This window comes from Canis lupus, chromosome 14 (assembly GCF_003254725.2).
Source record: "Canis lupus dingo isolate Sandy chromosome 14, ASM325472v2, whole genome shotgun sequence".
In the NCBI taxonomy this organism is placed as follows: Eukaryota; Metazoa; Chordata; class Mammalia; order Carnivora; family Canidae; genus Canis; species Canis lupus.
In genome coordinates, this window is record NC_064256.1 from 21,125,608 (window position 1) to 21,149,851 (window position 24,244).

General features: G+C 40.9%; 1 protein-coding gene across 3 annotated transcripts in view; it reads right to left on the reverse strand.

Annotated features, from left to right (window-relative positions):
- The window catches only part of SLC25A13 (solute carrier family 25 member 13), a 185,551-nt gene that overhangs the window by 46,615 nt on the left and 114,692 nt on the right, over positions 1–24,244 (reverse strand). For 2 of the 3 annotated variants that reach the window (XM_025471293.3, XM_049093603.1), the window contains 4 exons: positions 23,527–23,614; positions 22,877–23,035; positions 9,567–9,619; positions 7,444–7,524 (listed from right to left, as the gene is read on the reverse strand). In XM_025471293.3, coding sequence (XP_025327078.1) covers positions 7,444–7,524; positions 9,567–9,619; positions 22,877–23,035; positions 23,527–23,614 — 381 coding nt within the window. The remainder of the gene's footprint in view (positions 1–7,443; positions 7,525–9,566; positions 9,620–22,876; positions 23,036–23,526; positions 23,615–24,244) is intronic. The other variant, XM_025471294.3, reaches the window with a different exon arrangement.

Here is a 24,244-nt window from a genome sequence, read left to right on the forward strand (position 1 = left end):
TATCAACACCTTCTTAGTCAAGCATTTATTCAATCAATAAATATTTTTAAACCTCTCTCAATATGTCAGACACAATGCTAGGCGCCCAGGCATAACAGTGAGACATGGGTCCTATCCTCAGCATTTGTTCAGGCAAACATTTACCCATGATCCCCAGGATGTAATGAGCTTGACAGCACAAAGTTACAAAGGAAGAGCTCCTAAAGTGGCAAAGCTAGACCATACATGACAAACATAACAGGTGCTACTTAATACCTGACACAGTCTCTAAGCCTTAGAGTCAACAGAGTGGACGGAAAGGGATGAAATGGATGGATAAGTTAAGAAAACTTACATAATTAGAATTGAAAAATAATGACCAGTTTCTTTTGCTTTGTTTTCTACCTTAGCTTTAATATGGCCATTTTTTCATAATTAAAAAGCGCAATTATAACATATATTGAAATAAACAAAATGTGATATGGTCTTGACTAAAATATGTATTTGGTTCAATTTTAAGTTTGTAAATGAATGAAAAGTAATACAAATAAAAATAAAGCTTATGAAAGCAAAAATAACTTAATTCACTTCAATCTTATTGGAAGTCATTTATCAAACCAGAAAACTGCCACTGACAAATGAGGAAGGAAGGGAGGGAGGGAAAAGAGAAGAAGGGAAGGAGGGAAGAAATAAAGAACACAAGGAAGGGAGGGAGGAAGATTGATTTACAATATGGGCTTAACATTTTTGGGGGTATGCAAAAAGACCTCCCAGAGAATATTCCAAATAATAACAGTGATAACCTCTGAAAATAATGTAACTAACCATTAGATTTTCATTAAACTACAAGTTTAATGAAATAAGGGTGCAACCATTAAAAAAATAATAACCTTGTTTCCACAGCATCATTATAATGCATAATAAATCCTGGCTACTTGACAGGTCACATAGGAGCAACCTCACAGAAACTGAACTTAATGATTGAGGCTCATAGCATTCTATATTTATAAGTAGGGTATGTGCACAGACACCTGCACACATAAATAAAACTTCTGTCTTAAGAAAACTACACTGTGAGACCACATCTCCACAGAAAACCCTGAGAAGAGAAAGCCTGCAGAAGTAGGACTTAAATCCACTTCAGGCAACCTAACTCACCAGCTGATCATCAGAGCATATGTGTTCATTTTAGGAGGAAGTTTTTTCCCTGGTTTTATATGATTTGGTTTGAAACCTCAAGGGATTTCAAGCTCGATCATAAATTTTGGGTAAATTTTATGACAAAAGTATATACATTATTATTCAAGGGATACTTAAGAATTCAAGCTAAATACAAGAAGTATTTGAATGCATTTACAGATGTTGAAACAAATGATTTGTTATGCAAAGTTATTAATATCTGTGGGGGGTGGGTCATGATTCAAGGCTAATCTATAGCCTGGCACACAAAGCTTGCTAATCAAATTTCCTCTCTTAATTAAACAAAAAACAAAACAAAATACCAAATGAGCTACTTGCACTAATCAGCTGTGGCTGATGATGAAAAGAAGCTGAGGGTCATCTATTAGGGACAGAGGCCAGATGGCCAGCAAGAACATGAAGGGAATTCTTGAAGAAGTCAACACCATGAAGAAGACAAGAAATGGATCAGCAAAATAAAAAGTTACCCAGAACACTGACAATGCCAAATGCTGGCAAGGACATGGAGCAATAGAAACTCTCAATTGTTGCTGGTAGAAATGGCAAATGATACAGCCACTTTGGAAGACAAGTTTGGAGGTTTCTTACAAAACTAAACATACTCTTAACATAAGATCCAAAAACTGTACTCCTTGATTATCTACTCAAAGGAGTAAAAAATTTACATTTTCAACAAAAACCTGGACAAGGATATTTATAGCAGTCTTATTTATAATTGCCCAAACCCGGAAGAAAGTAAGATGTTCTTCAGCAGGAGAATGAATAAGTAAGCTACTGGTAAATCCAGACAAAGGAATATAATTGAATCTAAAGAGAAATGATTTATCGAGCCAAGAAAGACACAGAGGAACCTTAAATGCATATTTCTAGGTAAGAGAAAACAATCTGGAAAGGTTGCATACTATATGATTCCAACTCTAGGACATTCTGGAAAAGGGAAACTATGAAGACAGCAAAAAGATGAGTGGGAGAGTACAGATGAATAGGCAGAGCACAGAGAATTTTTAGCACTATGAAAATACTCTGATTATTAGTATGACAGATAAATGTTACTACACATTTGTCCAAACACACAATGTACAACACCATGAATGAACTGTAAGGTAAATTATGGATACTGAATAATGTAAGCTCATCAATTGTAATAAATATACCACTCTGCTGGGGGATGCTGATAGTGGTGGAGTTTATGCAGCTTCTGCCCAGAACTCTTAGAAATGCCTACTTTGGGGAAGCCCCCTTTAGAATCAAGCTGTCAAGGTTTGAAAAGCCCAAGCTACGCGCGAAGCCACCGCAGGTGCTCTGGACAACAGACTCACTGGCATCACTGCCAGTCACTTGTGGCTGAGTTCCTGTTCATCTCTCCCCTTTTCTTCCACCCCTAGTACTCTCCCACTCATCTTTTTGCTGTCTTCATAGTTTCCCTTTTCCAGAATGTCCTAGAGTTGGAATCATATAGTATGCAGCCTTTCCAGCTGCTATCTGCCTATAACCACATGCAGATCACAAATGAGAAGTGTCCAGCTGAACTCAGTCTACCTATTGAAACAAAAGAAACAAAACTGGTGTTTGAGGCCACCAAGTTTTAGAATGACTTGCTATACAGCAGTAGATAACCAGAACACCTCTCCTCCTCAATGATGGAAGAAATGCTGAAATCACTCCCGTTAGGAAGCAGTGGGGACAGTAAGGCAGGTAGGGAGCATGTGTGTTGGCAGCGGGGAGGGTTATAACTTTAAATCTAGTTAGTGTTGGGCAAGAGTTTAAATGGTGAGATTGAAAAAAGGACTTTAGTCTAAGGAAGAAACTCCAAGTTACAAAAAATTGGTCAAATAAATACACTGTCCCAATTATATCTATATAAAATCCTATAAATCCACATCTATCACAGGCATGTTCACTGTCACATTATAATACGTGAATGCAATATTCCCATTTACTGTTCTTTTCTTGCAAGCAAAGGACATGAGTTGCACCAGTGGGAAAAAATGCAAAGCCATTAATGTAAGAATCATAAGCTGTTCCTATAGAATGAAGCCTCCAAAAGCAAACACTTATATTGCTTAGGGATATACCTATAAAAAGTATAAAGACATTCATGGAAATGAAAATCACCAATTTTGGGACAGGGTTATCTCCTGGGAGATGAGGGAGGGAAAATCTATTGTGTCAGAAATACAAGGGGCTCCAGCAACATTTGTCAAGTCTGATGTCTTAAGCTAAGTGGTAGACACATCAGTGTCTGCACCCGGTTTTTTAAATAATAAAGATTAACTTCAACTGAATGTGATGCAAAAAAGGTGAGTGATAAAAACTTGGCTCAAACATGGTATCTGATACACAGCTATACAAACAGGAATAAAAATATGCATATGGGAATCATCATAATAATGGGAATACAGGCAACAATGATAAGAATGATAAGGCCATACTTGTAGGGGGCTGCAGTTAAGATTGCTCTTCATTACAGTCTCACTAACCCCTTTCCAACCAGTGATGTGAACACATCAATTATTTTTGCCTCTTAAAATGAGTATAAATTCTTATAAATATTAAAACAAATACACACAAATGCACATGTGTGTGTTGGTGTGTAGGGACCTCAAAAGAAAAAAATACCATAGGCCTACTGTCAAAGGACCATTGTTCAAAAAAGCATGTTTACTTGTCTTTCTAAAACTTATCACAGAGGGACGCCTGGGTGGCTCAGCAGTTGAACCGCTGCCTTCGGCCTAGGGCATGACCCTTGGGTTCCAGGATCGAGTCCCGCATTGGGCTCCCTTTGTGGAGCCTGCTTCTCCCTCAGCCTGTGTCTCTGCCTCTCTCTCTCTCTGTGTGTGTGTGTCTCTCATTAATAAAAAGAATCTTAAAAATTTTTTTTAAATTAAAAAAGGAAAATTATCACAGAATGCTATTATTTTCTATTGGTAGGCAAATAATGTTTACTAAATATGAGCTTTAAAAGAGAGAGGTTCATACTTGGTCACTTTTTTTTTTCCTGGTGAGTATTATTTTTCTTTTCATTTCAGTGTAGATTTATTTTCATGTCAAATAAGTTACTCACTCATCATATTTATATTCTCCCTGAAACCAGTCATGGCACCACTAGTATTTCCTTATCTGAGGACTTGTTAAGACCAAAGGATCAAAAACTGAAGAGCCCAGATCCCTTGGGATTTTGACCCTCTAATTCACTAGATGCAGAGAAGACAGTCAATACACACTTACTCTGCTGAATTAAGGACTGCTGCTTACAGACCAAATGGCATTACCTGTGTTATGGCTAAGTAGCAGCAACACAACAATAATAATGTGGTGAGAGAATGTTGGTTTTTAAGTTCGCTGCGAACCTACTTGGAAATGGGCAGTGACAGGCCCCTTCTCCTCTGCTACATCTACTGTGAGTTCTGCCATCAATGGCAATGACCCCTGATCACGTCGCCCTCCAGGCGCTGAGTTTCTGACCCAAGAAGGGGAAAGATAAAAAGAAACAGAAGGTATCCATATATTTTGTGCAGGGATGCCTGAGGATCCTCGGTCTCCGTCAAAACTCCTACAACTACTAGACCAATGTAGTGCATAGTAAACCACTGTATGGAAAACACAAAAGCACAAAGAACTTTTCAGACTTACAGTTTGTAAATCCCTGGCCCGGCATCTTAGTTTGGTCTTGAGCTGTGCTGGATATATCACTACTGTTAGGTGTCAATCTATATAAAAAGGCTTAGAAAACTGAAGTCAAATTTTTAACAGCGCTCTAAACCAAAACTATGCTCAGTGCAAATAATGACTTTAAAAATAAAGTCAGGTTTGACCCTTTCATATACATCAAAGAAATAGAAGATTTTTTAAGCTCTTTAGTTACAGATTTTGCCGTAATCAAAAATAATGAATGGGATTAATTTTATTCTTTTTTTCTAAAATCTTCTTCCAAACTTATCATTGTGACTGCTTTTCCAAAACAATGTAATAAAACAGACTTAAATTAGTTTTGCCAAGTGCCGCGAATGTCATGAAAGACCTGTGTATTTTCCCTGTTTTTGTAGAAAATAGATGATAAAACAGAAAAAGCTTTCTTCAAAGAAATGAGAAGCTTCAGTTACAAGTGAAAAATCAGCCATGTGTACTAATTCTCAGGAATGATGAAGCAAGGGGAGCTCCCAGGGACTTAAAAGTCAATGCCTGGCATGCATGGGTGAACTGAGAAGGGGAGCTGGTCACGTGACACAATCTTTCAAAGCCCTTTGTATTTACTCCCAATTGGAAAGACGAGGCTGTAGAATCCAGGAGGACCTTCTAAGGTGTGTGTCTGGCTCTGAGGGCAGGAAAACTCTTGTCGCAGCAAAGCAAGATGCTGCTGCTTTAAAAACACACTGAAAATGGGATCCTCCATCTCACTGCACAGAGAGCTGAATGAAGGGCCTGAAATTTTTGCTACCTACAGAATTGCTTGCTTGAAAATTAAACTCTTACTTCTTAAAGCAGTGTTGGTGGGAGGTGGGGAGGCAAAATAGGAGACTTGAAACACCAAGGACCACAGTCTACCTACCTTTGAGATGAAGGATGGCAAATCTCATTTCACAGATATTTTAAGTAGCTGTAAAGCCCAAGTGGCTCCAATTTTAAGCCCATGTTTAGATCAGGTTTGAAGAAGGGCTGCACCTCTTTACAGTAACAAGGCACTACTTCTGATGCCAATCTGTGCTTTGTGTTTGAAATGGGCGACCACAGACAAGAAAACAAGACCACCTACAGCAGACGATACATGCCACAACCCATCTCCCAGACCCGTGTGCAGGCAAAATGTTTTCATTAAAAAGATAATAAACCTCCAGATTATTGCCAAAATCTTGAGCAGTATCACATAATTAATTTCACATTTTAAATTCTTACAGAGATATATAATCATGTCTTTTCAAGCAGGTTTAAAACCTGACTTTTTAAGAAAAACGAACCCACTTGACCTCCAGAAACACCTTGCTATCTCAGGTCCTGTGCAACCAGTCTGGAGGCCAGGCCAGAGACAGCCCATGGACATGCCACTTTAATACTAGAAAACCTAGTTACTTAAACGGACATTACTATTGTTTCAAATGAATAGTACTTACCAGAAAGAGCAGCTTCCTCACCTCCTAATAATATTCTTTTTGATTATTATTATGTGTCTTTATTTAGAACAATAAAGCTTCCCTTTTTCCATCCTGAATGCTCCTAAAGTTACAGGACAGGGGGACCCTACTTGGCCATCTACAACAGGTCAGTGATCAAACAGAAAGAAATCAGCAAGAGCCAAATTCCATCTATCTCTTAAGAATTACCAGGACTAGAACTTCTTAGCTCCTGCTACATTTAAGGAACTCCCATTCAAAGTCAGACAGAACAATAAGCCCTTTCCAAACAAAGGTTTAATATTCTCAGGTGTTTGCCCAGCATCTAAATGCAATGATTTTCAAGATTATTTTATGAATACCATTTCCTGCACAGAACAAGCTAATTAAAACAATAAGTGACCTCATCTTTCTTATAAGAAAAGAAACAGGTTTAGATGGAAAATATACCAATATTGTATTGCCCTAGTGATCAAAGCCCGTTTATTTAACCAACCTTATCTTTAAATAGCGCCAGTCTTTGTAGAAGAATTTAATTTACTTAAAGTATTTGCATTCACATGAACAAACCTGTACATGAGATAAAATGAGACATCATGTTTTGCTGAGCTTAAGAACAAGATGCAGGTTGTTCATCCATATAAAGAAATACTCATTCCAAGCAGTTTCAACAATGCGGAGCATACTCAGCCAGTTATTTCCCAGCATCCTTCTTCTAGAAGCACAGGGAAGCTCGAGGAGGTGCTGGGACTTGTAAAGTAAAGCAAAGCAGAGAGCTATGGCTGCCAACTCCAAACTACACATTATAGTGCCTGACCCAGCAGAGGGTGCCGTGAGGAAAGAATGTACTACAAATTAACTTTAGAAAAAGGTGAGCAAAGATTCTTTGAAAGGCCAAACACTTCTGCCACAAATGACTTCTGTTGCAGAACCAACTGAAAGCAATGACGAACTTAACAGGCATGACTTAACAGGCAGTAAGATCAGAAACATTTACCCTTCCATCTCAGGAATAGTTCTTGTGCCCTAGAAGCCTCTGCCCTTGCACAGGATCTGTGGTTGAACAGAAGCCTTAGTCCACATTAGGTTACCACAGTGGGGATACACATGTGAAACAAGTCTTTTCAACACAGAGTTCTGCAAAAAAGGTACTTACACAGCCTCCGGCAAGAATTTCTGCTGCAAGTGGGACCGAACCATCTTTGCGCATAAATTTATCCCTCACAAAATCATTCACCTTGAAGAAAAATATTTATAGAAGCTGATGAAAAATATAAAGTCATTTAACACATATAAATATATAGCTGCAAATACGTTCTTCTCTTCTGTCCGTATATTGAAGTAATCATAACTGAATAAATTAAGGATCTTAAAGAATTTGAGAAGTGTCCTTAATAGCACATATGTAGTTTTTATTTATTTTATTTTTTTTTAATTTATTTTTTATTGGTGTTCAATTTACTAACATACAAAATAACCCCCAGTGCCCGTCACCCATTCACTCCCACCCCCAGCCCTCCTCCCCTTCTACCACCCCTAGTTCGTTTCCCAGAGTTAGCAGTCTTTACGTTCTGTCTCCCTTTCTGATATTTCCCACACATTTCTTCTCCCTTCCCTTATATTCCCTTTCACTATTATTTATATGTAGTTTTTAAAAGGTGAATACATAAGTACTCCTGATGTTTCTGGGAGAAACTGAAAGATAGATGGCTTAGGGGTGCCTGGCTGGCTCGGGTCAGTGGAGTGTGAGATTCTTGATCTCCAGGTTGTGTGAGTTCCAGCGCGACACTGGGTGTAGCAATTACTGGGGAAAAAAAAAAAGAAAAAAAAAGGGCAGCCCGGGTGGCTCAGCTGTTTAGCGCCACCTTCGGCCCAGGGTGTGATCCTAGAGACCAGGGATCAAGTCCCAGGTTAGGCTCCCTGCATGGAGCCTGCTTCTCCCTCTGCCTGTGTCTCTGCCGCTCTTTCTCTCTCTCATGAATAAATTTTTTAAAAATTCTAAAAAAAAAAAAGTCTTATAAAAAAGAATAGATGGCTTGCTTATAAGCTTAAAATGCTTATATTACAATAGTATAAGAGAGACATTTTGACATGAGGGACAAGAAAACATATGTTTTATAAGTTAATAAACTGGTTTACAGAGTGATTAAAAATCACTTTCAAATCTGCTAACAAAATTTAATCTAAAGCCAAACTCATCATTGAGACAAAGTTGTTAAGCAGACTTTTCGGCTTAGAAGAAATTCAGGGTGCCTGAGTGGTTCCGTCGTTTAAGTATCTGCCTTCTGCTCAGGTCATGATCCCGGGTCCTGGGATCAAGGAGCCTTCTTGGGCTCCCTGCTCAGTGAGGAGCCTGCTTATCCCTCTGCCACAGCCCTGCTGTGCCCCCCACCCCACCCCACCCCACTTGTGTTCTCTTGTGCTCTCGCTCTTAAATAAAATAAAAAAAAAAAAGATTCAATATCTAAGAATTCTCAACATCAGTAATATTAATTTGAGTATAATAAACTCAAATTGTTATTTACTTCAAGCAGTCTTTAAAAATCAGTCATGTTTTTGGAAGATATAACAACACAGTAAAAGAATTTTAGGCATCAAGGCTACAGAGATCAATCTAAAAGTAGTGTTTAACTTCCTGGGGCTTTATGACATTTGTAATATAACGGCAGCACCTGTCACATTCTACAAACTTCCTGAATATCTCCCATCTGTCATATGAGAGCCTAACACTGGATCAAGGATCAACTTCAACTAGAACTCAGACCCCTGAACAGGTGGCCTGGCAGATGCTTATAGAATATACCCTATACACGAATTCTACAAACACATGTAACTAAGCTTTAGAATCAGAAAAAATCTGATTTTGAGTTCCTAACCTTCCACCCATGAATTGCGTGTACTAAACCCTGTGGGCCTCAGTTTCCTTATCTGTAAACTCTGGATCCCATTTTGCTTAAGATTAAACAATAACAGGTCATCCATGTAATGTACCAAATATGGTAGGGATGGAGGTAAATTTAGCTGCAGCTGCTGCCACTTTGGTGGTGGTGGTGGTGATGGTGGTAGCAGCCACAACTCTTGTTCAAATATAGCATTACATTTTTGAACGTTCAGTGTTCAATGGAGGACAGTGAAATGCTGTGTGTGATAAGTGCCCTAGGTTCGAGTTAGCTAGCACCTTGAAGAAATACAAACCTGCTATTTCCCATAAGAATATCTGCTAGGTTCCTGAGTGTGTGCAAACTCCCTGCATAAGCATCATCAACTCAAAAGACTTACTGTAAGTTTTATGGCCTTCTCTGGGGCAACTCCCAATAACTGTGGCAACAGACCTAAAAAACAACAAAAAGTAGAAGTATATTAAATAAGTTACCATTAACTAAACAAATCAACAGCTCTAAAGAGGGGATCACCATCTGAACACTGGGTCAATCTTTGCTGTAATTTTCTGCTATTACTTTTAATGAGAATATGTGAAATGGAATGTGTAAGTACAAATGTGTCTAATAGCCACATCAGGCCCAAGTAAATTCCCTCTTATATTCTGGGTCGTTTGCACGTTGGATAAATCAACATTATTAGTGATATAGGAAATCTCATTATTCTGTAAGTTTGTTCTTTTCCCTCCTGCCTCTTAAATAAGTTAAACAAGTGTACTTTAGTGAATATATCATTTTTTTCTAATACCTTTCTCCTCTCCCTACACCCGAAGGCCCACAGTTTAGTCATTCATTCATTTAGCAACTATGACTTGGTAATAAGCACAAGACAAACAAGGTTCTTGGTCTGACTAGCCTCAGACAGAAGGGAGGCTGTTCTGAAGAGGTGACAATTGGGGTAAGATGTACTTCCGGAAGGGGAACAGATAAGGCAAAGAACACAGAGTAGGAACAAGGCTGGTGTGCTCAAAAATGAGGGTGAACACTGGTGAGCCACCTCACAAAAAAGGCATGAAGAGTGGCACAGGTGGGGGCCGAGTGCTACAGCTACATCATAGGCCAGGATCCTGAGCTTGGTAACATTCTAAGTTAGATGAGAAGTAATTACAAGCCTCAATCAGGAGAGTGATACACTAATTCATTTTTTAAAAAGACGACTCTGGTTGCTATGTGGAAAAAAGACAGGACATACGAATAGATGGATGTGTCTGTGTGCCTGTGTGTATGTGTGTAGGCATGCACGCATGCCAGGAAAGGAGACAGAGAAAGAAAAACTGGTTTGGTGTGAATACCTAGGGAGAGAGGAAACCTGGGGAGAGCAACAGCTTCCGGGTGAGAAGTGATAAAAAACTGTTTTAAACGTGTTGAGTGGGAATTATGTATTGGAGCACAGGAGGAAGATGCCTGACAGGAAAGGGTTGCTTCTGGGAAAGGCACTCACAACAGGATCAGGCATATATGAAAATATATATATATATATATATATATATATATATATATATATATACACATACACACACATACACACACATACATACATACTAAAAAATGTTATAATTTTCATTTGTTCTAAGAAAATACAATCAAAGGCAGATGCCTTTTCTTGGAAATACACAGTGAGCTAACCCTGAGGATCAGAACATACTGTTTCCCATGTCATCCTGCCATCTTTGAGAGGGACTTCACAGTGTCAGCCTTGGTCAGTAAAGACAATTTTGTAATCCATCAACATAAGAAGGTCCACTTGCAATCTCTTCTGAGAGACCAGTCTAGCACACACCGTCATCCTAAGCCTGTGGCCAAAAGTCCCTAGTCTGTGTACAGCCCACAGATGCATTTTATTGAGAAGCACAAGGTTTCCAACATAACATGAGCTTATTGTGAGAGATGTAAAGACAGACAGAGGGACACCTGGGTGGCTCAGTGGTTGAGCATCTGCCTTCAGCTCAAGGCATGATCCCGGGGTCCTAGGATCAAGTCCCGCATCGGGCTCCCCTCAAGGAGCCTGCTTTTCTCTCTGCTTATGTCTCTGCCTCTCTGTGTCTCTCATGAATAAATAAATAAAATCTTAAAAAAAAAAAAAAAGACTGGTCAATGGACAGATCGATCGGATAGCTCTGGACCTCATTCTGACATTCTGGCAATCTGCTTCAGCTGGATGAGGCTCTGCCTTTTAGGACCCAACTATCAGTTCTCCAAGGTCCCCCCACTCCCTAATGCATTGAGAACAATGGTCATTCATCATTTTTCTTGCTCTGTTGCTATCTTCACAGAAATGTTTTTCTGTGCCTCTGGTTCTACAAAAAGCACAAACAGCTTCATGTTTTAGAAAAAAATGGGAGCACACTCATTTCATTGTGGAATTCAATGATAAGGATGCTGATGCTAATGAAAATGTTCTTTAAACACAGCTGACCTAAAAATAGCTATGTTGTGTCAAGCACCACCTTAAGCACTTTACTGACTCATTTAATCCTTATAACCACTCTGCAGAGAGGAAACTAAGGCATATAGAGATTCATCTGTTCTGAATCACCCAGCTGATAAATGGTGAGGGTGGGCTTCGAACCTGAGCCTTCTTCCTCAAGTGTCTATGCTTATAGACAACACTCATTTGTTCTGTGCTCCATGGCAAATGTGTATCTCCTTCTCACACCTCGCCTCCTTTCTTCACGTACATAACCTGCCTGGATCCTAGAAACATTGGAGGTTACAAAGTCTTCTCAAGGCTGCCATCTCTGGAGCCTGCTTCACCCCAGACCCACAGCTGATCGCACAAGAATAAGACACCTAAAACACGTGCAGGCCATGAGTCCAGCAACCTGGGCCTTATGAGCTAGTAGCCTTAAGTGGAGCTAACCAGTTGGGAATCTTTGCCCAGGAGGGTAAGAGTCCTCAGAGTGAAGAGCCAGTCAGTACAGAGGCACAGACGAAGTAGATACCCTGGAGAGTAGGGAGTGCGGCTGGCTGAAACCCTAGATTGGCTAATGCCTCAATGAAGCAAGAGGAACATGACGATAAGAAAAGGAAGTAGAAAGGCAGGGAAGAGAACGTGAAGCCAATGCAACAAAGACACCAAAGAAAGAGCAGACAGCCCATGAAGGGTGCGCAGGTAGGAGTGGCTTTGACCATCTGGTCCCTATGAGGCCAGGTTCCAGGAATATTCCTGCCCTGGAATCACTGTATCTCCCCTTCTTTCTCTCTTGACTATACTCTTACCAAAACTCTGCTCTCACTAGTTGGAGAAGGGCTATGTTCTTATAACTGAAACGACCCAAAGCAGCACAGAATACAGGAATATGCAACTATCTGAGCCAAGCAAGTGCTCTTATTCAAAGTAAGCATTCCCTCCTCCTAAACTATATTCCCTTAGGAATTTACGGTGTCTCTAATCTGAGAAGAGAGGCTTTGTTATTACTATATGGAAGGATACTTTCTTACTTTCTACAGGTAAAATATCAGAATGAGCTGTTTTATTATACCTTAACATTTACAATATCCATTTTACTCTGTATTTGGGTCAAGTACCAAAATGTTTAAATATTTACTTGCTAGATATATTTTTCTCATCATTAAATTGTAGACCCAAACCATGGATGGGTTGAAAGCACTGTGATTTATAGGATGATCTCTTGTCTCTATAACTACCCCGTGACAGTCTTTTAAAATGACTAATAAAAAAGAGCCCTCAGAGCCAAATGACTGCGGTGCTGGACACAATCACTTCAGCCAGCCTTTTAAGCTATCGAGATTTGTCTCTCACTATAAATTTAGTAATGTACCATGAACAGCAAAAAACAAAACCAAACCAAAGAGAAAACCCTGTATTTAAGACTAAATATAGGGCAGCAAATATTTATTTGTTCAGCAAACATTTACCAAGTGCCTTCTGAGTGCCTGGGACTGGAAGGAAGTGGGATGGACGGGATAGGGTCTGTGCCGCCCCCAGGAGAAATTCTCAGTGTAGAAGAAAAGGAAACCCTATGTGTCTCTGTGTGCTTAAGAGGAGATAAAGCACCAAAAAATAGAGAAGTAAGTACCGCAACCCAGAAGCATCAGAGAACTACGAGCATATAGTGGAGAGAACCAGTTTCCCGCAGGAGGGAGGACAGCACTGGAGAGGAGGCACTAGACCCAGACCTGAAAGGAAAGGTAGAGGTTCACTGGAGGAGAGACATAGGTAGGTGCCAAAATCTCAAGACCCTGGCACAATAAGGATTGGGACAAGATCACTGAGGGCTGTGGCTGGATCCCAAACCTGATGCTAAGTAACTATAGGAGTGACAATGACAATGGTCAGGATTTGGGGGCACTTCCTGCATGTCAGGCACTATTCTACGAGCTTTATGTGGAGTCACACATTTAATACACACAAGTAAAAACAGTAACTCAATATAAGTTATTTTTATCCCATCAGCAGAAACCAAAAGAGACTTTAAGGAGCCTGCCAAAGGAGACACTCAGCTAGCAGATGGGGGGATGGATTCACTCCAGGTGGTCTGGCCACAGGGGGTACTCTTTTTTTTTTTTAAGATTTTATTTATTTATTCATGAGAGACAGAGAGAGGCAGAGACATGGGTGGAGGGAGAGGCAGGTTCCCTGAGGGGAGCCCAATGCGGGACTCGATCCCCAGACCCCAGGATCACAACCTGAGCCGAAGGCAGACGCTCAACCGCTGAGCCACCCAGGTGCCACCATAGGGGACACTCCTATCTGGTGCACTGTACTGCTTCTCTCACAAGTCACACGGAGGAGCTTGGGCCAAATCCTGTAGCCCGGGGGGGTGGCTTTGAAAGTCAAGAGTCAAGTTCAAAAAGTATAAAGTTTTAGAGGCAGGTGAAAGACAGGTGGGAAGGTCAGAGCCCTGTGGCAGGGAGAATAACTGAGAGGTTAAAGCAACATAATCAGAGGCCGTAAGTTTCACTAATGAATAACTTCAACTCAGTAAGAATAAACCCAAAGTACAGATCCATTCCCAAGACTTGGGCCAGATGTTGGCCCGTGGGGAGGCAGTGGATGAGGACTGTTCTTGTGGTGACTGCCCTGGCTAAATGGGGAAATAAAGGTGCCCGTGGACTAGAACCTGAGCACCACTATAGACATGGGCCTTGACACCCTCGGCCTGGGGTAAATGCCCTTTGGAAAGGATCATGATCTGTGGACAATGAAAAGTCACAGAAGTGGGGATTTCACTAACCCTCCTGGTTCCCTGACTTTGGGGATAGTAGGTGGCAGTGGGGAGGAGGGGAGGAATGGACGTGGCTCAGTAATGCCTACAACAGCCAATCCTGTTATGGTACTTCAACAAGATCACACTGAAGTTTAAAGTACATATATGTCTGACATCTGGGTAACTCAGCAGAAAATTTAGGCTTCTAATAGGAGATGTTTCTGTTGGATTCTGGAAACTCATTTTAACAGAGAATGGATGTGTGTGTTGTTTCTGACTTGTCAAAACAGCAGTCTATTTTCCAACTGCCTCAAATGAAATTTATTAGTGTGGTTAGTTTTCTAATCTTCTCATTTTAGTTCAGCTCCATCAGCACATATGGCAATGCTTCCTTGGCAAACTTTACCAGAAGGCTGCTAATGCGAGAAAAGATTTACAGGGTACAATATTAATATAGTATTTTGTCTTCAAATTTCATAGATTTGAGATATAAATCACACTATCCCCTCTGATCCCAGTCTCAACGAGAACTGAGCTAGAGGTGTGGGATGTAAGCCCACCTTGGGAACCTCCAACCTGAGTTGGAGGCACCCCCAAAAGAGGTCCCTGTGGTGGATCAGAAGGCTACTATGCTATTCTTTACTTAAAAACCTTTTAGAAATATAATTCTAAATCTCAGAGTTGGAAGGTACTCTGAAAGAAACTCATTAATAATGCTGGCCTAATTGAAGCAATTTATTTCCAATGTCTTGGCAGCAACATGAATGAGCTGGAGCCTGGGCTTTGGAGGTTGACAGACCGGGGCTGGAATCCTAGGTCGGTACCGCTTTCATGCTGAGTGATCTTGGAATGTTAGTCTTTGAACTCTAGGTTCCTCACTGGTAAATCAAGGATGCTAATGATGACTCAGTGGTTTATTATGGTAATTATATGAGTAAATATGTACAAAGAGCTAGACACTATTCACAACCTCCATTATGCATTCAAAAATGTGATGTTTCTATCTGTTCAAGGCATGTCCTTGATTCTCTTTCCTGCTTACAAGAGGCAATTCTGCCTGAATAATGTTCAAAGTCCAGAGTTCAGCATGGAGTATAATGCTGTCCCCAGAGCATTATGCCTATCCTTCGAAGAGCCATCCCCAAGACGTGAGAGCACACCTGGTCGGAGAGTACCTAGTGGCACTGCTTATTACTCTGTGCAAAGATAAGGAAGTAGCACAGACATTAACAACACGTCTTTACATTTTTAAGTTAAAATAAAATGTTTCTGTAAACAAAGAAGTTAAACACTGCTCAACCTCTGATGATAAGCGACTCTTTACACAATGTAATTTCTACTCCGTGGCAGAAGAGCCAGGTGACTAAGAGTGTGGAGTCTGGATCCAGGATGCTAGGTCTGCATGCTGATTCTGTTATCCCTTAGCTGTGTAACTGGGGCAACCTAACCCCATCTCTTTGGACCTTAGTTTCTATGTATATAAAATGGAAATAAACAGTATCGGGATCCCTGGGTGGCTCAGTGGTTTAGCGACTGCCTTTGGCCCGGGGCGTGATCCTGGAGACCCAGGATCAAATCCCACGTCGGGCTCCCAGTGCATGGAGCCTGCTTCTCCCTCTGCCTGTGTCTCTGCCTCTCTCTCTCTCTCTCTCTGTGTGACTATAATAAATAAATAAAAAATTAAAAAAAAAAAAAAAACAGTATCATCTTCATGGGGTAGTTCTGAAGGTGAAATGAGTTCATATACATAAAGCCCTCCATGTACACAGAAAGTCCGACAGAAGTGACTTTTGTTGTTGTTTGTTTTCGTCTTCATCAATATCACCATCATCGCCATCCTCTTCCTTCACGGAAACTGGAATCTGGAGAGCTTGTCCCAAGTCCGTAAGTGTTTGGTGACTCTGCAGTGAGTTGAATTTATTCAGCCCCCTTGTGCTCAGCATTTCCCTGGTCCCTCTACTAGACTTATTGCTCCAACTTTCTTCTTTACTCTGTTAAGGCTTTTCTTCTGGCCCAGACTGTTCCAAAACTTTTCTCTGGGCTCTGCCTGGCATCGGGCTAGGATCTGGCACTGAACAGCCCTCTCACACAACCAAAAGGAGGTGGAGGTGGAGGTGTGGTGGGCATCCGCATCGTGCCTCCCCACCTCTCTCTCCAGGTTCCAGGTATCAGGCTCTTCTAACGTTGGGCACTGGAAGGTGGCAGGACCAACTTGTTGGTTAGCAGCTGGTAATCAAATCAGAGTCCAGGCACATGTGGGGCACTGGGCTTACGCAGAGCAGTCAGTTGGGAGCCAGGCTGACAGCCACATATAGTGGCTATCCCCAAACAGCACCCTGGACAAGACAGGCAGGAGCACAGATGTCGAAGGGTCAGCCACAACAAGGAAGAAACTCTGTAACTAAAGCAGCATCTCTGTCTCAGGGCAGACAAAAACACGTTCAAGAGTGGCCAGCGTGGTCCTGAGGAAGGGAATGCCAAGCGTGTCAAATGGGGTAGGAGGCATTTGGGGTACAGTCTGGTAGGGGAAATGAGTGCATAAATGATCCCTATTCCTCTAGCGAAAGGCACATGAAGCACTTTTTTGTGTTATCTAATTTCAACCCAGAGGAAACCCCTCCGATGTTAAATTCTTAGCCTCCTGACCTCCCCCACAGAGGCCCCTACACTTGCCCTCATCTTCCCAGAGAGCCCGCCTTGCTTTCAACATCAGATTATCCTTCATTCTGGAGCTATCAGCACTCTGGGCGCCCTGTCTCACAGCTTTTATTCCTGCTCCTAGTTCCATGGCCTTCTCTCTTCACTTGTTCAAGCCTTCTTTCCTCCCTCCTCCTCCAACCACTTGTCTGTCCACCTTTGACTTATATTGCCTTGAGGCATGAGGCATTTCCACCCTCCCTACTGAGCTATCCCCTTTCAGAGCCCTCCGATCTGCACAGGCTCCTAGGGAGCCACCCCACACGGACTATGCAGTGGAGCTGGGGACATGGTAGGGCTGAGGGCACAGTGCAGATTTCAGATAAAAATAATTGGTTATCTGGGTTAAATGTTTCACTCCAAATGTCAAGAACCAGCTAATATCTTAGCCATGGCTTAGGATGCTTTAGAGGCTGAGTGTCAAAAATGTAAATGAATGATACAGATGATAGTCTAGAAAGGATTTAGTTCCTTTGACTCCTCTCTTTTGGGGCTGGCTTTCTAGAAGTAAAGATTATTGGAAAGAAAGGTCATATCCTCTCCTTCAGTTTGTCACTCTGGTACTCGGCAACTCCTGCTTACCTTTTCTTCTACTTCAACTAACTCATTGCTGCTGAAATTTAATCTGTTCTGCTTGCTTCAGCCTCAGCAATGGCAGTAGCTGGTTATAAACCACCATTCTGGAGGCCCAGCACTAACTCAGTCTTTTCTTTGCTGGACTATGTCTACTTCAATATTTTTGTCATCCTTCCCAGCTTTCCATCCTTTTAAGTTTCCCACCAGTGTTCTCATCTGGCCCTCTCAAGCTTCTGACAATGCACCCACCCACCTTGGTCTGACCTTGTGCTACCTTTGTCTCCTGAGTTGACACGCTGTGCTCAGTACAGTTGGCTCACTGTAGATTTCCGCAGATGTGATTACCCAGCTCATGGTTTCCTAGAAGCAAATATTTACTTTCTGATCTTTTTACAGCCTTTATACCCTAAATTAATATATGCAAAAACGAACCAAAGAAATAAGATTCAAACCAATCTACTTTGTGCTCATCAGAAGCTCTGCTGGACGTGGATAGACACTCATGACTTGGCGCAGTTCAAGGATTCACTGTAGCTGGTTCCAAGACACATGCGTTAAGTTATGCAAAACAGTTGTAGAAACTTGCAATCATTTTATTTTGGTGCTAGAATTTTTTTAATTTATTTTTATCCACAAAAATTACACAAAGAGGAATTTCACTGTGGACCCATGTAATTTGGGTCCCCCCTTCTATAGAGCCATTAACCACAAGAAGAGGTCTAACTTAAACTAGCTGTCTGACAAAACTTCCTTCCAGAATGCAAACATATCAATAACTTCCTGAGATATCACCACAATATCCTCTAGATGTCACCTTGAGAACATTCCAGGATGGAAAACGACTGCTTTTGTACCACACAGATAACTTGAAAGACTGTAAGCCCAGATAACATCTAAGACTCTATAAGCCCAGATCAATGATCCAATTAAAAAAATTTTTTTTTGCAAATTAACTTAAAAAATTGTGCTCCAAATTAATTTTAATTCATAAAATGATCTAATTTTTTAAAAGATTTTATTTATTTGAGAGAGAGAGAGAGAGAGCGTGAAGCACAAGCAGGGGGAGCAGCAGAGAGAGAGGGAGAAGCAGACTCCCCACTGAGCAGAGGGCCCAATACAGGGCTCCAACCCAGGACTCTGGGGATCATGACCTGAGCCGAAGGCAGACACTTAACTGACAGAACCACCCAGGCATCCCCTAATTTCTCTTTCTGGCAGATGTCCCTTATGGCTTCTCCCACCAAAGAAACAAAAAGAAAAGCCTCCCTTTAAGAAGTACTTCTCATGGATTCAGATTTCTCTTGAATCTTTCTTCCCAAAGATCCTCCCCCAAAATTTTTGAATTTCTAAGGCTGCTCATCTCATTACCTGAAGCATCTGAGAGGAGAGTACAGAGAAGTTTAAAGGCAGAGATTAGTTATTCCTGGACTGGTAAGAGCATTTAATTGGGGACGATTACCCAAGTAACTGTTTCTCTTTAATATGCCAAGTCACTATCAGGGGCCAATAACTGACTCATTTGGTCATGTGGTTCCTTCAAATTAAATGAGCTGTCAGGTACTTCATTAAGGATTTTAAACACCCAAGTGCATGAAATCAATCTGGGGAGGGGGGGCAGAAATAAGGGAAGATGATCACAAGTGACTTCAGAAGATCTGGATTATCTTAAGGGTTATTTCTCTTCATACAGATAGACTTAGCCTGGGGATCTGATTTTCCAAAATTACGAAAAACCCCTGGAAAAGCAATCATTTTCATGTAAAGAAAGTAGTGTATATAATAGAGAAGGTCTGCAGAGTCAATCTCAGAGGATTTTCAAGGGGATCCTTCCTTCCCTCCAAAATAAGAGATGCTCAGAGACAAGGGAACAAAGAGCTGCAGAGAGACATGGAGAGTAGGATCTAAGAACCCCCCCACCCCCACCCATCTGAAAACGACTCCTGGCTGGAGGCACAGGACACTGAGGACAGTTGTGGACACTGCCTGCAGTTGTGTTATCAAACCACTTTGGACTCCAGGGTGGTGACCCAAATGCACTCCCCGTTTAGGACTGGATAACCTCACAGACTGTGTGTAGAGGCTGGCAGCTGCCAGGGAAATCAAAGAGAAAAGCCACCTGTGGTGGAGTGCTCAGGAGTTCTTTAGAAAGAACCTTCATTCTAGTTGTTCCACAAGGAATTACTTCTTGATACAAAAACAGCGCCCCTTTAGAGATCTGTATTCTTGTTATGGGAAGAAAAGGAAAAAAGAGAGGGAGGAAGATGCTTATTAACCTTATAATAAGGATACATCTGCAAGTACCTTCTTTCAGGGTTAACTGCCAACTTTTTTCCAAAATATGCACAAAGATAATTTTAAAATAGGGGGAGAGACCTTACTTATGCAACATTCCCAAATTATACTATTCAGGAAATATTAGCAATTATATATGTATTGATGCAGAAAAATTACATGTTAAGCAAAATTCCATAATAGAAAAAATATGCTCCATATTTCAAAACATGTTTATAAATTAGAGATGTCCTCTGACACCTTCTCACATCCTGCTAGGTGAAGCGTTATCAGAGGCAATTCTAAAATTCCCAAAATTGAAATTCAAGTTTCCCTTAAAATAAAATTTTTAAACAGTAAAATTACATCTAATGAGAAATTTATAGTCGAAGAATCACATGTAGGCTGTGTTCTCTATTGAATTTGCACACATAGGTTACAAGAGTGATGATTCCCAGGAGTACCTCAGATTCTTGTTGTTTCTATTATAATTTGTGCTACTACTGATGGATTCCCATTTTCATCTGATCTTTCTATCACTCTCATGACAAGCATTTATAACTTAGTAGTTACATACAATTATTAATTATTGATTATGTGCAAGGCACTAAAGAGAACTGGTCCCCAACTAATCAATAATAGGAACAGGTCATTTTTATGAAGGAAGGTTATAAATCTTTTTCTTCCCTCACTTGAACTGCCAATCATTCCTTTGCTCTCAAGATCCAAATTAAAGAATGAAACCAAACAAGGTTTTACAGTAAATCTTTTGCTTTAAAATCACTTACTAGAAAATAGAAGAAATAAAGAGGAAATAAACAGAGATGACTCCCAGAATGAATCTTCTTATACTCACATTCTACCTAGCATCCTCTGACAGGGAACCACTGAGGGTTCAGGCAGCCAAAACAGGTAAGATAAATAGCTATTCCTTTAGCTATTTAGAACCAGGAAAAGGAGGACTGCCTCTTTGGTTTTCAAAGCAAGCTTCCATTTCTAATAGGTGGGCTGACTCTCCTACCCTAAAGAGTTAAAACCAGCTCCTACCCCCCCACCCCCCCTCCCTCATCTTACAGATGATAATCTCTAAAACAGCAAGAGGTTTGTGGGATGACCATATTAGCTCTGCACTCAGGTATGCTTTAAGCTGTTCCATCTATGGGGCTAAAAGAACAGGTTAGGGAAGGAAATCTGGATACAACAAAGAATCAAGATGTGTCAGACTGGTCAAAGAGGAAGGAGAAGGGACTCAACATTAAATCAAACGAGGTCAACATATGCATGTTAAAAACATTCAGCAGGATAAAAAGTATTTCTCACAATCCTACAGGCACTTAATCCAATACCGAGGGAAGGCCATGAAATTAGTTTGTGAAGCAATGGAAAGGCTCAGACGTCCTTTTGGCTTAACACTCAAAGCTCTCCAGGCAGAGAACAACCTATGTGAACAGGTAAGGTGGCAGCCTTTGCCTGAATCACTGCAAAGCAAGCACTGTGACATTAACCTTGTACTACTTGGGAGACATTTCATTTGTGAGGTTTGTTGTCACCAGGAGCAAAGAGTATTTCAAATGAAGGCAGTGACCCTGTAAGGGTCATCATCAATCACCTAGGGTCAAAGACCTTCCCAATTGTAAGAGGCAGGGGGTGAGGGAAAGAGGGTAGAGAAAAAGATCAAAAGGACTTTGATGAGAGTTATCTACCTACACAATAGGACCTGCAAAATGGAACTACTCTGGAGTTTAAAACCCCCTAGTTTTGAAGGTGAGAGATTTCAAGAGGGGTCTTTGTTTTTTTTAAACTTGGACGCTTAAGATGAAGGCTGAAGTCAGCAGATGGCAGAAGAGGCCTAGAGGCACAGATTTATGTGGCTGCCAGTTTCAAGGTCTGTCCCTACAAAGTATTAAATACTATTTTCTTCTAGAGCAAGCACTGGCAGGAAGGGGAGACCCCGCCAACAGTGCAGTTGCCAAATGGCAAAGTGGCTCAGCTTGAATGGCCTTGCAAAGCTGTATTTTTTTATTTATTTTTGAAAGAGAGAATGCAAGCCCAGGGGTAAGGATGGGGCGGTGAGCAGAGGGAGAAAGAATCTTAAGCAGGCTCCATGCCCAATGCAGAGCCTGGGGCTCCATCTCACAACCTGAGATCATGACCCTCACCAAAACCAAGAGTTGGATGCTTAACTGACCAACCCACCCAGATGCCCACAATACTGTATTTAAGCTGATGCAAATATACTCACTTCTTTTCTCTTTGTACAAGGTAACACAGAGGTTGGGAAGTAAAGTCAAGCCTCTACAGGCCAATACCAATGGAAAACCAGCCAGGATCTGTGGGATCTTTTCTATTAGTGATGACATACATTTTGCTACTGTCCTCCTTGCTTCGTGAACCTTAGATGGCTGAAGGAGCAGGTGAACAAGACTACCTGTTTGAGTGGCATATGAATCAACTCCGCTGGGTACAGAGTCAGAGGAAGGGGCAATTTCAATCTAAAGAAGAGGCAGTAAAGGAGGTTCCACTGAACCCCTGGTTACCCACCTGATAGACTTTTGGGGGATATATTCAAGGACTATCATTAATCTCTGTCCCATCCCCAGGATGCCTTTCCCTTTGAGCTGGTGAGTGGAGTTACTTCAAGAAGATAAATCATATGAGATCCTTTTTAAAAACCCACTGAAGATATTTAGAAAAAATAATTATTTTAATAAATAAAACATAATAAAAGGCAATATAAATGGCTTTCAGATTATGGGCTGTTTCGATTAGCCATGCCCTGGATGCCTCCAGCCTACTCCCATTAGCATGGATAATTGAGAATCTGCCGCATTTCCATTGTAATGCAGTCTCCCTAATCCATTTCAGGCATGCAGATGGAAAACCAAACCTTCTGGCTACTATTTCACCTTACGTGAATTTAGCACACGGCACTAACCTCTATACAGTCCAAAGAAGCCTTCATAGCGTAGCACTTTCTTAAAACAGTCAAAGCTGTTTTTATACATAAGTTCTCCCACGAAAGAGCCAGTTGATCGTTGGTTCTGCATTCGAGTTTTTACAAGATCAATAGGATACACAGCAGTGGCTCCAACAGCTAAAATGAAATAATACCAATATTTCAGAAGGAAGTAAGATCAGAGGAAAAGGGAAAGTGGTCAAATGTCAAAGAGAAGTCTGATGAAGGAAAGGAACAAATTATGCACATATAGACTTTAAAACTGCACTAACCTTAAATAAAATAAATAAAATAAATAAAAACTATGGATTTTTCACTGAAGTGTCTCCTGATATGATGTCATAGACAGTTCAAATGTGCAAAAACACATCCCCTACAGCCTAATCTCATTATTCACCCATCTTAAAAAAAAAAAAAGGCCTATTTGAAGATAAAAGAAAAAGTCCCTGATCGCATGCAGGTATGGGGGGAGTTCCCTTTGCTCTTGTTCCATTTCAGAAGTGCAGACAGGAAACTGGCTTGGAAAGGCCAAGGATGGCTCTGTCCTTTGATACTGTAAGGTGGAAAATCAGAGGAAAAGAACCAGAGGAATAATAAAAGTGATAAATTTGTACTCATCCATGACTAACCTCCAGCAATAGAACCCAGACCAAACCTGTAGGCTGATTCTGCAACCTGCAGGAGAATGGGTCGGGACGAGTCCACTGAGGCCTTCTTCTTTGCACATATGGAAGTCGGACAGGGGGAGGCAGGAGACAGAAAGAAGGACAGTCCATGAGCACATATGATTTTTTAAAATCACCCCACTGAGTTCCAAATTCACAACATCAAAGAGGAAGGTAGGGTTAGAGTCTGTTGTTCTTATTAATAAAAAGTTATTACTGTTGTTAATGTTGAAAAATCAAATCTGAACATAATGAGAACCATTATGGCCCCTGCCCCCAAATGTTACAAACCTATTTTCAAATGTTTAATTCTTACCAGTGATCAAGGAGATACTAACTTAAAAACAGTAATGAGACCTCATTCTTTATCAAACAAACTGGTAGGTTTGGGGGATTTCTGTTCATTCATTTTAGTGAAGTGTACTTAACCTACAATGTATTAGTTTCAGGTGTAAAATAGGGTTTTAACACTGAAGTATTTTGTGAAGTGTTCCCCACGACAAATCTAACTATCGTCTGTCACCATAGTTTGTTTTCTAATGGCAACACCCAGCCTGGCAAGAGTTGATAGAAACAGGGCCTCCCAAATCTGCCATTTAATCTAGCATAAACCTGAAGAGAAACTTGGTAACATACACCCAAACTCCTGTACTGAACATCTGACCCTGTGATTCTACTTACA